Source organism: Orcinus orca, chromosome 4, assembly GCF_937001465.1.
Source record: "Orcinus orca chromosome 4, mOrcOrc1.1, whole genome shotgun sequence".
Lineage (NCBI taxonomy): Eukaryota > Metazoa > Chordata > Mammalia > Artiodactyla > Delphinidae > Orcinus > Orcinus orca.
Genome location: NC_064562.1, coordinates 129298603 through 129311135, shown reverse-complemented (window position 1 = coordinate 129311135; position 12533 = coordinate 129298603). Strand labels below are relative to the sequence as shown.

At 34.7% G+C, this 12533-nt stretch overlaps 1 protein-coding gene across 1 annotated transcript in view; it reads left to right on the top strand.

Moving 5' to 3' along the window:
- Positions 1 to 12533, top strand: part of LOC101270501 (N-deacetylase and N-sulfotransferase 4) — a 251015-nt gene that overhangs the window by 98764 nt on the left and 139718 nt on the right. Inside the window, exon 3 of the mRNA XM_049708891.1 lies at positions 4585 to 4739. Within this exon, the coding sequence (XP_049564848.1) occupies positions 4585 to 4739 (155 nt within the window). The remainder of the gene's footprint in view (positions 1 to 4584; positions 4740 to 12533) is intronic.

Below are 12533 nucleotides of genomic sequence, written 5' to 3'. Positions count from 1 at the left end.
ATATTGAATTATTCCCCAGGCTTTATTTTCCAGTTTTGGAAATGCAGATAGCTTGTAATCAATTTTCATCATCAAATGATTCTTTTAATTTAGTTTGCTATTTAAAATGAGTTTATTCTATACCCACTTATAGGGAACTGTGCCAGGTACAGTGTACAAAGAAAATTAGACACCTCTTCTTGCTTTTGAGGAATTACAATATTTCATATATAATAGCAAATATAAGACAAACATTTGTACAAAATTGATAATGCAGACAATGGAATTGTATGTATCTGATTTTTTTTACGAGTAAATACAAAAGAATTTATTTCATTTTTAAATTTCTTCAAAACTTAACATACAGTTTAAAACAAAGATGATAACGATGTATTGTGAGATCTATAATACATGTAGAAGTTTTATAGTTTTAGCTTCTATTTCTAGTTTTCAGCACCTATTCTAGGTCCTTTGCTTTATAGCACTATAAGTTTTTAAAATATCCATCAATTTCTTTTAAAAAGCTTCCTAAGATTATGAATCTATAGATTTATTTTAGAATCTGAATCCATAGATAATTCAGGGAAAATTGATCTAGCCACAAAATTGAGTCTTCTGATCCATGAACTCTCATATCTCTCTATTTATTTAGGGCTTTAAAATTTTGTCTCAGAAATAATAAGGTAGTTTTTATTGTAGCGGTCTTAGACATTTTTCTTAAATTTATGGGTATTTTATGTTTTTTGATACTATTGTGAATGGCGTTTTGTACTTTTATTTTGTAATTGTTCACTGTCCTAGTATACAGAATAGCAAATGGTTCTTTAAATACTAATCTTGTAGTCTTCCTATATTCACCTATTAGTTATAATAGTTTTTATTGTAGATTCTTTAGGATTTTCAATATGTACAATCATGTCATCTGCGAATAAAGTAAGTTTTACTTTTTCCTTTCACATCTGTAGGCCTTTTATTATCTTTTTATTGAGTTGGCAAGGATCTCCATTACAACACTGAATGAAAGTGATGAGATCACACATCCTTGCCTTGTCCCCAGTATTAGGTGGAAAACATTTAGTTTGGCATTAAATATAACAGCTGTAGATTTTTTGCTGTAGATGCTTTTTATTGGGTTGAGGAAGTTCCATCTACTCCTAGTTTGCTGAGGAACTTTAAAAATATATGTGCAAAGGGCTTCCCTGGTGGCGCAGTGGTTGAGAGTCCGCCTGCCGATGCAGGGGACACTGGTTCGTGCCCTAGTCCGGGAAGATCCCACATGCCGCGGAGCGGCTGGGCCCGTGAGCCATGGCCGCTGAGCCTGCGCGTCCGGAGCCTGTGCTCCGCAACGGGAGAGGCCACAACAGTGAGAGGCCCGCGTACCGAAAAAAAAAAAAAAAAACATATATATATATATATATATATGTGTGTGTGTGTGTGTGTGTGTGTATATATGTGCATGGTTGTTGAATTTCTCCAGTACTTTTTCTGCATCTATCAGGATGGTTATAGGGTTTTTCTCTTTGATACGATGTATTGCATTTATTTATGTATCTGATTTTAATGTCACAACTGTGCCTTATGGAAACTAACCTATGGCCCAAATCTTGCTAAAATTATTCTTATTTTGGCAGATTTAAAAACTTCTAGAAGCACACTATTATCTCATAACACAGATCCTCCAAGAGCGGAAACAAAGAAATGAGTGCATAAATATTTTACTTCTGAATTAAAATACTTTTATCCTCTGGGAATCAGTAAAGCAAAATGATATAACATTTAAATGAAAACAAAAAATACCATATTTTTAATTAACAATGATGTAGATTTGAATCTAGATCAGGTTAGAAGTGAAAGGCTCAGTTTGAACATAGACACCTTAATGTACTAGAACTTGTGCTAAATATAGTCATGTATGAACTGTAAATTTTATTCTCAAGTGTAATTTAATCATAAATTAGGTATAAAAATAAGTGTATACAAGGAGTCAAAAGTTTAATATTTTAATTTAGCTATATTTGAAAATATTTGAAATTCTTCTTTGGTCCCTCAGCATGACTTGAGATCACATTTTTCATTAAGCAATTTCTAGTGTCATGAGCTAGGCTTATGTGGCTTTGAATTATATGACCTGTATAAAATAAGAGAAAGGCTGATAGGGAATTAATCCTAGGAGTAAAAAAAGAGGTTTTAAATATCACTGTTAACCTTGTGGGGAGTACTTATAAATTAACACACTCTCTGGTATAAAAATCACCAAGATTTTAGGATCAATTATACATCTGTTTATATCAATAGTTGGCAAAATTTTCTTTAAATGAGTAATTGACCTCTTTCTTGGTCAAGTATGCATTATGTGCTTCCTGCCGCTTCCAATAACAATCTATGGAGTTTAAAGTGAATGGAAGCATTTCTCAAACATTGTATATTCAAAGCACAACAGGACTGTGGGAGAACGATCAATTCATTCATCTCATGTGACATAAAGTAGCCCTTTCTAATCTGTGCCTTAGTCTGCTAAATTATGACCATGAGAGACACTTGGTCTATGGCATAAATACTTCATACTTAAAATCCATCTGAGGAAGTGACAAACTTCTCTTCATTTGGATTTCAATATTTGAAATTCTCAATATATTAACAAAAGCCAATGAATTGTAAGTCTATATTACTAACAGTAGAATTTTTGTCTGCTTATCTAATTCATAGAACTTTATCACATTCAGAAGTCCTGTTTCTTTACCTTTTATATATTTATATAGTAGCAACTGTTATAGCAGTAACTGCCAAAATACTAACTAAACTTAGTGGTCCTTACACCTTTTGAGAATTATGGATTATGGAATATATACCAAGAATGTTGCATATACATAAATACACACAGAAATTGACATGCACTTAAGCAGACATATGAAGGCTCTAAAATTCACTGACTATATATATTAAGACTGAATTAAATTATTCCCTTATTTACTCTCCTGGGGAAGTGGCATGATACAATGCCTATTAAAGGGATCCAGTCTCTGACTTCAAGAATTTAATAATATAGGCAGGCAACATTTTTCATAATGTGTGGAAACATGTAAATTTAGAACGCCACAGGTATAAACCAGTAGATACTATTTTTAAGAAGAAACTGATCCTAATGTTTATGAATGCTAACTATCTGCAATTCACAATGTTAACTGCTTTAATAGATTGATCTCCTTGACTCTTCACAAGAGCCTGTGAGATAGATATTCATTTCCCCATTTTTAAACCAGGAAACCAAGACTCAAAGAAGTTAACTTATACAAGATCACATAGCCAAATGTATACTTTAACAAATGTATGCTTTAACCATTTCATGGCACTACTTCATGATTCATGCAATCTTTACTATAGGGCACTCAAATGGAATATTTAAAGAAGAGTCTTTTAAAATTTTTCCTTAATATTTATCTAAGTAAAGGATATAAAATCACCTATAAAACATACTCCAATTTAAAAAAAAAATAATCCAAATAAATATACCTCACACTGTAAGCCAGGATTTGTTACTTTACTTATTTGGTTAAGTATCTAGAGAGCACATAGGAATCAATTCGTATACTATTGATTCAGAATATTTTAAAATTGGGCTGAATGTTGTAAAATTGTACAAAAACTATGAATTCATACAGTGAAAATATTTTTGGATAGCCTGCAACATAGTGAATTTCCTTGGAACTAAGTTGCTGATGTTGTTTTTCCTTCCTTTCTTTAATTTTTTTCACTTGTGGCATGACAAATACTTTTTTGTATGCGTTGGGCATTGTTAGCAAATTTTCCTAATAGAGGATGAGAAATTAATGTTAGTTTTAAATTCCCAAGTCAAGTTTCTATTGTGTTAATAGATTTATTGTTTACATTTTATAAAATATTTATATCAAAATGAGAAATGTTTGTTCATAATGGTAAGTTTAAAATGTAAGGACACAAATGTATTTATACAGTAAGACTTCAACTTTTAAAAAAATAAGTAGAAAAGGATTTAATGAAAGATACCGAAACGTTTCCACTGGGTTAGTTCTGGAAGATGTTTTTTTGTTTGGTTTGGTTTTTTGTTTTTATGTATCACTTGTCTATCCTTCTCACATTTCTTCAGTAAGCACATATTATTTTATATTCAGAAAAAAATCAACAAACTTCATCAATTAAATTTAAAGATTTTTCAGCTCAATATTAGACATATGCAGAAATATTTTTAAGAGTAAAAAGAATAATCACCTTTGACTACGCTTCCCCTATGTATGCAACAAAGGAGAGAATTAAGAGTTAATGAATTTAAAACAAAAATAAATTGACTAATACTCGGTCTTTTTTTTATTACCACCATATGCTAGCTATTCTAAACAATGTCAGTGATAAAATTCCCCTAAATTCTAAATCTAAACAACTATCTGCACTTACCCCCCCCCCCAACCCGCATTGCCTCTGATGTAATTTAGGGTATGGTCATTTCTCTTTTATTAGAACAACACAAAATCAGATTTATGTATCAGGAGCAAGAAGAATAACAAAAATATGACAAGCATAACCTTTAGCTAATATAGAATTTTCACTTAAGCCATTTTATATGCTGTACAGGGACTGAAGAGGAGGATGAAGGAGATGACCTTTTACTTCATTCTGTGGATGAGTTCTGGTGGTTTCCTCACATGTGGAGCCACATGCAGCCCCATCTCTTCCACAATGAGTCATCTTTAGTGGAGCAGATGATTCTCAACAAGGAATTTGCACTGGTGAGCACATTTTATTGCAGAATTTTTCAAACTATGAGTTGTGATATATTGTAAAATCAATTTATTGGATTTAATCTAATAGAAATATATAGAATGAAACAGAAGATACCAGAGTGCATCACAAGCATTAAGGGTACACATTGCTTTGTATTATTTCGTTTCAGGCACGTGTGTGTATTTGTATTGGGTCATGATGTGCTGTAAAATGTATTTCAGAAAAATTGGTCGTTGACAGAGAGTTACCATCTCCTGATTTATGGAAGGGTTATTCTATGAAGAGGGAAAATAGTACTTTCTCCATTGTATTTCTAGTACATGATAATTGCCGTCTCAAAAAGTATTTGTTGCAAGGGTGAATAAATAGACGGATAAATTGAATCATTAGAACAATGGCTCTAGATCAGTGCTTCTCAAACTTTAGCATGTAACTTTTTCACCTAGAAGACTTTTTAAGACACAGATGCTAGGCCCACTCCTGGAGTTTCTGGTTTAGTAGATTGTCCAAGAGGCCTGAGAATTTGGGTTTCCAACAAATTCTCAGAGGATACCCTTGCTGCTGGGACTGCACTTTGAGAACCACTGTTCTGGACTAGCAGTTGGCAAACTGTGGCCTATGGGTCAGATCTGGCCTGCTGATTGCTTTTTATTGTTCCTGAACGAAGATAGTTTTGTTTGGGGTTCTCTAAATTACGTCTTAAAATGAAAAACAAAGACAGTAATATTCTGTGACATAAAAATTATATAAAATTCAAATTTCAATGTCCATAAATAAAGTGTTATTGGAACAGTACCACAACTCTTCTCTTTATGCATTGTCTGCAGCTGCTTTTTCACTGCAACAGCAGAGTTGGGTAGTTGCAAAAGAGATTATATGTCCCACAGAGCCCAAAGTATTAACTATCTGGACCTTTACCGAGAAAGTCTGTCCACCCCTGTGCTGGATATCAAGTAAATCATGTATCCTTTTAACAATCTAATGAAAGAAATATTTTCCCCAGAAAAATACTCAGATGCATATTCTCACATCTTCACACAGTGTGGCAGTTGGTCACAAGGGGTATGTGAATTCCCCAAAGACCCTGGGCCCCAGTTAAAATCTCTGTCTTCAAGTTTTCATTTAAAATAAACAGTTCATTTGCACTGTATGATTGCTGATATGTTTAATTTTTTAAAAGCCAAATTGGGAGGCGTAGACCCAAGGCCATATGAGTACAATGATATTTAATAATGTTATGCCTAGCTATTATGTTAATGGCTCACCCCTCTTTCCATCTCTAAAGCTCCAGGACTGTGTCAAATCTGCACATAGGATCCTTACTAGTAAGTGTGGGAGTATAAAAAGCAGTTAAGATCATTAACTCAATCGCCAGATTTCCTGTGTTTGAATCCTGACCTTCCATCAATGGCTGCTTGATCTTGAACAAAAATTACTTAGACTCTGTGTCTCAGTTTCCCCATCTGTAAAAATGAAAATAATCATGACAACTACCTCATACAACTGTTTTGAGGAAATGTATAATGTGCTTAGAGCAGTGCCTGGAATACAATAAGTATTCAATGTGTGTTAATTAATCAATTATGATATTTCTAAATCCAGACAATTATGCAGTTGTCTTACTTTACAAAAGCCAAATATTTTTCAAAATATGGATTCATAAAAGTTTGATCCTCACTCACTTTTGGGGAATGTCTAAAAATTTTGTACTGCTTCATAATGTTGGAAAATTAAGTAAATATTCCTTTTTCAAAAAAATAAACTTACCTTGAGTAAGCATGCTGAATTCTCTCAGTGCAGTTACCTTGAAAATAGACTGTGTTTATCTTTTGGCTTAAACCTCCCCCACCCCACCTCATTCCCACTCTGAAGGCTTGCTTTTTAGGCATGTAGGTTATATTTCATAATGGTTGATTTCACCTGTTTGTGTAATTTTTTTTTAAAGCCATGCTGAGAGCACTGGGAAAGACTCAGATGTAATTGCTTTGTAATGAAATGTTGAAAGCTATTTAGAGTCCATTCAGAACAATTACATTTGTTTAGTTGGTGGCTAGAAACTAGATTGAAGCCTATAAATATACTTTGTAAGAAAAATATTATATGTTGCATAATCAAAATATGATAACTAAAGTGAAGTCCGTTAAACACACATAGTGAAATGACATTGTCCTTTTCCTTCTGGTGTTGAGCTCAATAAAACTTCTCAAGATTCTTCAAGCGGTGACATTCAGAACCCCACCTTTAACTGTAAACCTAGGATGGCAATATGTGTGTTGTTCAAAGAGCCAGGAAATGTATTTCTTTCTTATTAAATTATTATCTTTCCATGCCCAGATGACACTTCAAAACCCTCAACAGTATCAAGATGGGATAGGGTAGTGGAAAGCACTATATTAGCAGGCTAAATTTTATCCCTGACAGCTAGTAACAAGTTCTAATACAGCTGGCAACGCATTTAATATCTTTATGCCTCGGTTTCCTCCCCTGAGATGGTAATGATTCCTTTTTTCACTCTAAACTACAGAGTTTTTAGATAATTAATTTAAATCAACTCATCTGCCAACCAAAAGCACTGGGCCAGATAATCCACTGATCAATTCCAATTCCAAAATTCTTTGATCATTGACATCAGTCCACAAATTTGGAATGGACATCTTGAAATACTCATCTAGCTGCAGTCGAAGCAATTATGGGAAGAGATTTTCAAACTAAATGACCAATTTATACTGAAAAAAATCAAAAGTGTTTAAATCTCTTTTTTCTTTCATCCTGACTTTCCTCCCTATTCCTTGATATGACCTTGTCTGGTAGAGGGACTATCAGTGAAAGGCACAGTTGTTCTCACAACATTTACAAAAATGATTCAAATAACATATTAGTAGCTTCATACTGATATTTCAAAAACTGTTAATCAATTGAATGGTTCCATTTGTAGAATTTCTCCATTCTCTCTGGATAGAGTTTATTTTCTGTTGTAATATGTCTAAAGGTCATGAGACAAACATATTGCAAGGCTGTTTCTTTACTATTTCATTATGTCAGAAGAACGATTATTACTGTACAGCATCATTATTTCTTAATCCATGCACACTGTGTATGCAGTGTGAATGTTTGTATGTATGGGCAGTTACGTGTATGTCTGTGTTTAATCCATGAGCACATGTGTATGCAGTGTGAGTGTGCATATATATATATATGTATGTATGTTTAATCCATGAACATATATGCCATGAGTGTGCATGCATGTGTATGTTTTTATAGAAGGTGTTAATCTAATGATTAGCACAGGCAACCCAGATATGGTCATTGCAAGACACTATACTTGTATGGCAGTAGGGTAGGGGGAAATAATTTTGATCCTTTTTTTTTTTTTTTTTACTAAATCATACTGTTAGTATGATTAGTTTTATTTTAGTGACTTTTTATTGTCACTAAATAAAAACAACACTTCAAAGATGACAACAGAGGGCTTCCCTGGTGGCACAGTCATTGAGAATCCGCCTGCCGATGCAGGGGACATGGGTTCGTGCCCCAGTCCGGGAAGATCCCACATGCCACGGAGCGGCTGGGCCCGTGGGCCATGGCCGCTGAGCCTGTGCATCCGGAGCCTGTGCTGTGCAACGGGAGAGGCCACAACAGTGAGAGGCCCGCGTACTGCAAAAAAAAAAAGATGACCACAGAAAAATTAAGGCTAAGGAGAATAAGAATAATCGACTAATATTAAAATGCTTGATGAAAAAGCTACCAAAAATCATTCCTGGCTTAACCCACATCTCCTTCTCAAACACAGAGAGAATGCCTGTAGCATAAACCTGAATTTTTTTTTTTCACAATAGATTTGTGGGGGAAAAGTAAGAAATGGTGGTTTGTTGTTATAAGTTTTGTATATAGATTCATTAAAATTTCGAAATGAGTGGAGCTTTTCAGTTCACTAATAGTAGCAGACCAAAAATATCCCAAAGGGAAAAAGAGCACTTTCCGTGTTCAGTGGTAACTTTTCAAAAATGCTGTCAGGTTTTTTTTGACATTTTATCAAACATTTGGAAGCCTTATTCATAAGTAAATAAGTAAAGGATTCTTGAAATAAAGGCACAGGTTTTTAAATCTGCTTTTAAAACACTACACGTATTTATGAACTCTATATAATTTTTTTCATAATAAGCACAATATCCCTGATATGAAAAATTCTGACATTTAAATTGTTCTCATAGAAACCCAAACTGTTCAAAGAGCAACTATGGGGCTTCCCTGGTGGCGCGGTGGTTGAGAGTCCGCCTGCCGATGCAGGGGATACGGGTTCGTGCCCCGGTCCGGGAAGATCCCACATGCCGCGGAGCGGCTGGGCCCGTGAGCCATGGCCGCTGAGCCTGCGTGTCCGGAGTCTGTGCTCCGAAACGGGAGAGGCCACAGCAGTGAGAGGCCCACGTACCGTAAAAAAAAAAAAAAAAAAAAATAGAGCAACTATGAACAATCTTTGTGTCGTAATGACCTGCACACTAAATCAGCTATGTAGAGATTTCAATTAAAAAACAAAGGAGTATGATAGTGGAATTAATGGCACAATGAAATAAAACAGAGGGAGAGCTGCCTTTCAATAGCTGCTAAGCCTCTATGTTTACTAAATGATGCAGTGTGTAGCCTTATGCTGTACATCAAATACCAGATGTCAAAAAACCCTGATAATTACAACTAATAACGTATTTCAATGGTAGGAAATGTAGAGAAGGTAATAATATTTAATCAAAAGTAAAACTGTGAACAAATATTGATTTGATGAAAGTTTACTATGGAGCAAATAGTATATTTTGGAGGTTCAGTGATGTATAAGGCAGTCTGTACACTCAGCAGAGTGGACATTTACATGAACATGGACTTAGATAAAATATAAAGAAGCAAAGCATCCAGGCAAAGAAAAGTTTGAAATATTTTCAGCAATTGCATGAGTTCTTGAGGGATCCTTCAGAATACACACCCTTGTGGTACAAATATCCATGTAAAATACTTTGGTAATTGAGTGTATTTGTCATCTATTGCTTCATAACAAATTAGCCCAAGACTTAACAACTTAAAACAACACACACTGATATCTAACAGTTTGTGTAGGTCAGAAAGTTGAATATGACTTAACTGGATCCTGCAGTTCAGAATCTCTTAAAAGACTTCAACCAAGGTGTCAGCTGGGGCAGCAGTCATTTCAAGGCTCAACTAGAGGGTGGACCAGCTCTGAAGTTCACTCACATGGTTGTTGACAAGATTCAGTTCCTCATGGATTGTAAGACTATGGACCTGAGTTTCTCCTCAGTTGTTGCCTGGGTCCACCCTCAGTTCCTCACCATGTGGGCCACTCTAGAGGGCAACTCACAACATGCAGATTGTCTTGGCTCTTTGAAGTTCTTTGAAATTACCATATGAATTGTAGGATCAGCTTATCAATTTCTGCACAATGGCCGGCTGGAATTTGGATAAGGATAGCATTGAATCCACAGATCAATTTGGGAAATATTGTCATCTTAACAACATTAGCTCTTCTGATACATAAACATGGGCTGTTTTTTCATTTATTTAGGTGGTCTTTAATTTCTTCCAACAATATTTTATAATTTTCAGGGTCTATGTTTTACACTGCTTTTATTAAAAATAATCCTAAGTATTGTATTCTTTTTAATGCTATTGTAAATGGAAATTTTTATTAATTTCATTTTCACATTGTTCATTTTTATGCATAGAAGTACAATTGATTTTTGTATATGGACCTTGTAACCTTCAAATTTGCTGTACTCACTCATTAGTTCTAGAGGTTTTTTTAATGGATTCCTCAGGATAGTCTATATGCAAGATCATGTTATATGTAAATAAAGATAGTTTTACTTCTTCTCCAGTTTGTATACAGTTTATTTCATTTTATTGTTTAATTTCCCTGACTAGAACCTGGAATATAATGTTGAATAGAAATGGTAAGACCAAATATCCTTGTCTTATTCCTGATCTTAGGAGGGAAGCATCCAGTCCTTCACCATTAAGCATGATCTTAATTGTGGGCTTTTTATAGATACTCATTATCAAGTTGAATTTTCTGTCTATTCCTACTCAGTTGAGTATTTTTATCATAAAAGGCTGTTGGATTTGTCACATGATTTTTTTTTTGGTGTCTATCCAGTTGATTATGTTTTTTTCTTTTTTTATTGTTATAGTATATTACATTAATTGATTTTTAGACGTTAAACCAACCTTATGTGTGTGTGATAAATCCCATTGACCATGGTGTATAATGCTTTTCATATGTTGTTGAATTTAACTGCTAGTGTTTTGTTGAGGGTTTTGCATCTATGTTCATAAGGATATTCATCTGTAGTTTTCTTTTATTATGATATCTTTGTCTGGTTGTGGTGCTAAGGTAATAACCAAATATACTGATGCACTTAACAGTGTCCTACATTTCTCTGAGATTCTACTGAATTTTCTTACTTTTTTCCTCTCAGTTCTTCAGACTGCATAATCTCTATAGATCTATCTTTAAGTTCATGGGATATTTCTTCTGCCAGCTCTAATGTACTGTTGAACCTCTCTAATAAATTTTTCATTTTAGTAATTGTACTTTTCAATTGCAGGATTTCCACTAGATTCTTTTTTAATAATTTCTGTCTTTTTATTGATATGATCTATTTGATGAGTCACTGTTATCATATATTCCTTTATGTCTGGAAGTATGGTTTGTTTCAGTCTTAGAATACATTTGAAATCTTTGTCTACTAAGTCTGGCATCTGGGCCCTTTAAAGACAGTTTGCATTGCTTACTTTATTGTCCTGTCTATAGGTCACCCTTCCAGTTTCTTTGCATATCTTGTAATTTTCTGCTTAAAACTGGACATTTTAAATAATGTTTGTAGCACTCTTGATATTGATTCCCTCCTCCCATCTCCAGGGTTTTGTTGTTGTTATTGTTATTTACTCATCAGTTTACTTGTTTAGTATATGATTGGGAAATTGAAGTGAAGACTCTTTCCCTTGTAGTGTGTAGCCTGAATGCTACTCCTCAGAGGCAGCACAGTCACTCTGTCATAACAGTATTTTTAGTAAGGTTGCTTTTACATCTCTTCCTGATGTCTCTATTAAGCTGTCTGCCTGTGGTAGACAGCTAGCCAGGTATAAAAGTTAGCTAGATAAGAACCTACAGTAATTACCAACAATATGCTTTATTGTTTTTGACAATGCCCTAGGATGCAAATTGTGCCATAGTCTGAACCGCTGAAATGTGGGCCTTTTCACAGTAGTCTTTGAAGCCAGTATATGAGGCTTTTTATGACTCCAGGAGCAACCCGAGCTGTCTCTTTCCCCGATTCTGTCTAGTAAACTTTTGTTTGGTCTATTATCAGCTTGCTGTTAATCTTAATTAAAATGAAAACAACCTCCTCTTAATTGCTTATTATCAAAATCATCATTTGTTTTCAAGAGTGATCTTAGGTTTGAACTTCTTAACTCTCTGTCCCAAAAAAAGTCAGTTCCCTTCGAGAGAACTTAGGAACTCTCTCTTCTTATGGTGTGCCTCCTACCCTGGGCAAAATCTCTACACCAATGCTCCAGAGCTGAGGGTGGAGATGATGGCCCCTTCTCACAGAGTGATACCCAGATTTATGATCAGGGTGCTTGGTTGAGATAGTAGCCTCTGGTCCTCTCAGCTTGCCTCTCCTGGCTTAGAACTAGCACCCTATAATTGAGCTGGAGCCAGGACAAATCATGGTTCCAGTATTCTTGGTCTGCATCTGGGGTACAGTTTCTGCTGTACGAGTGTGGCTACCTTG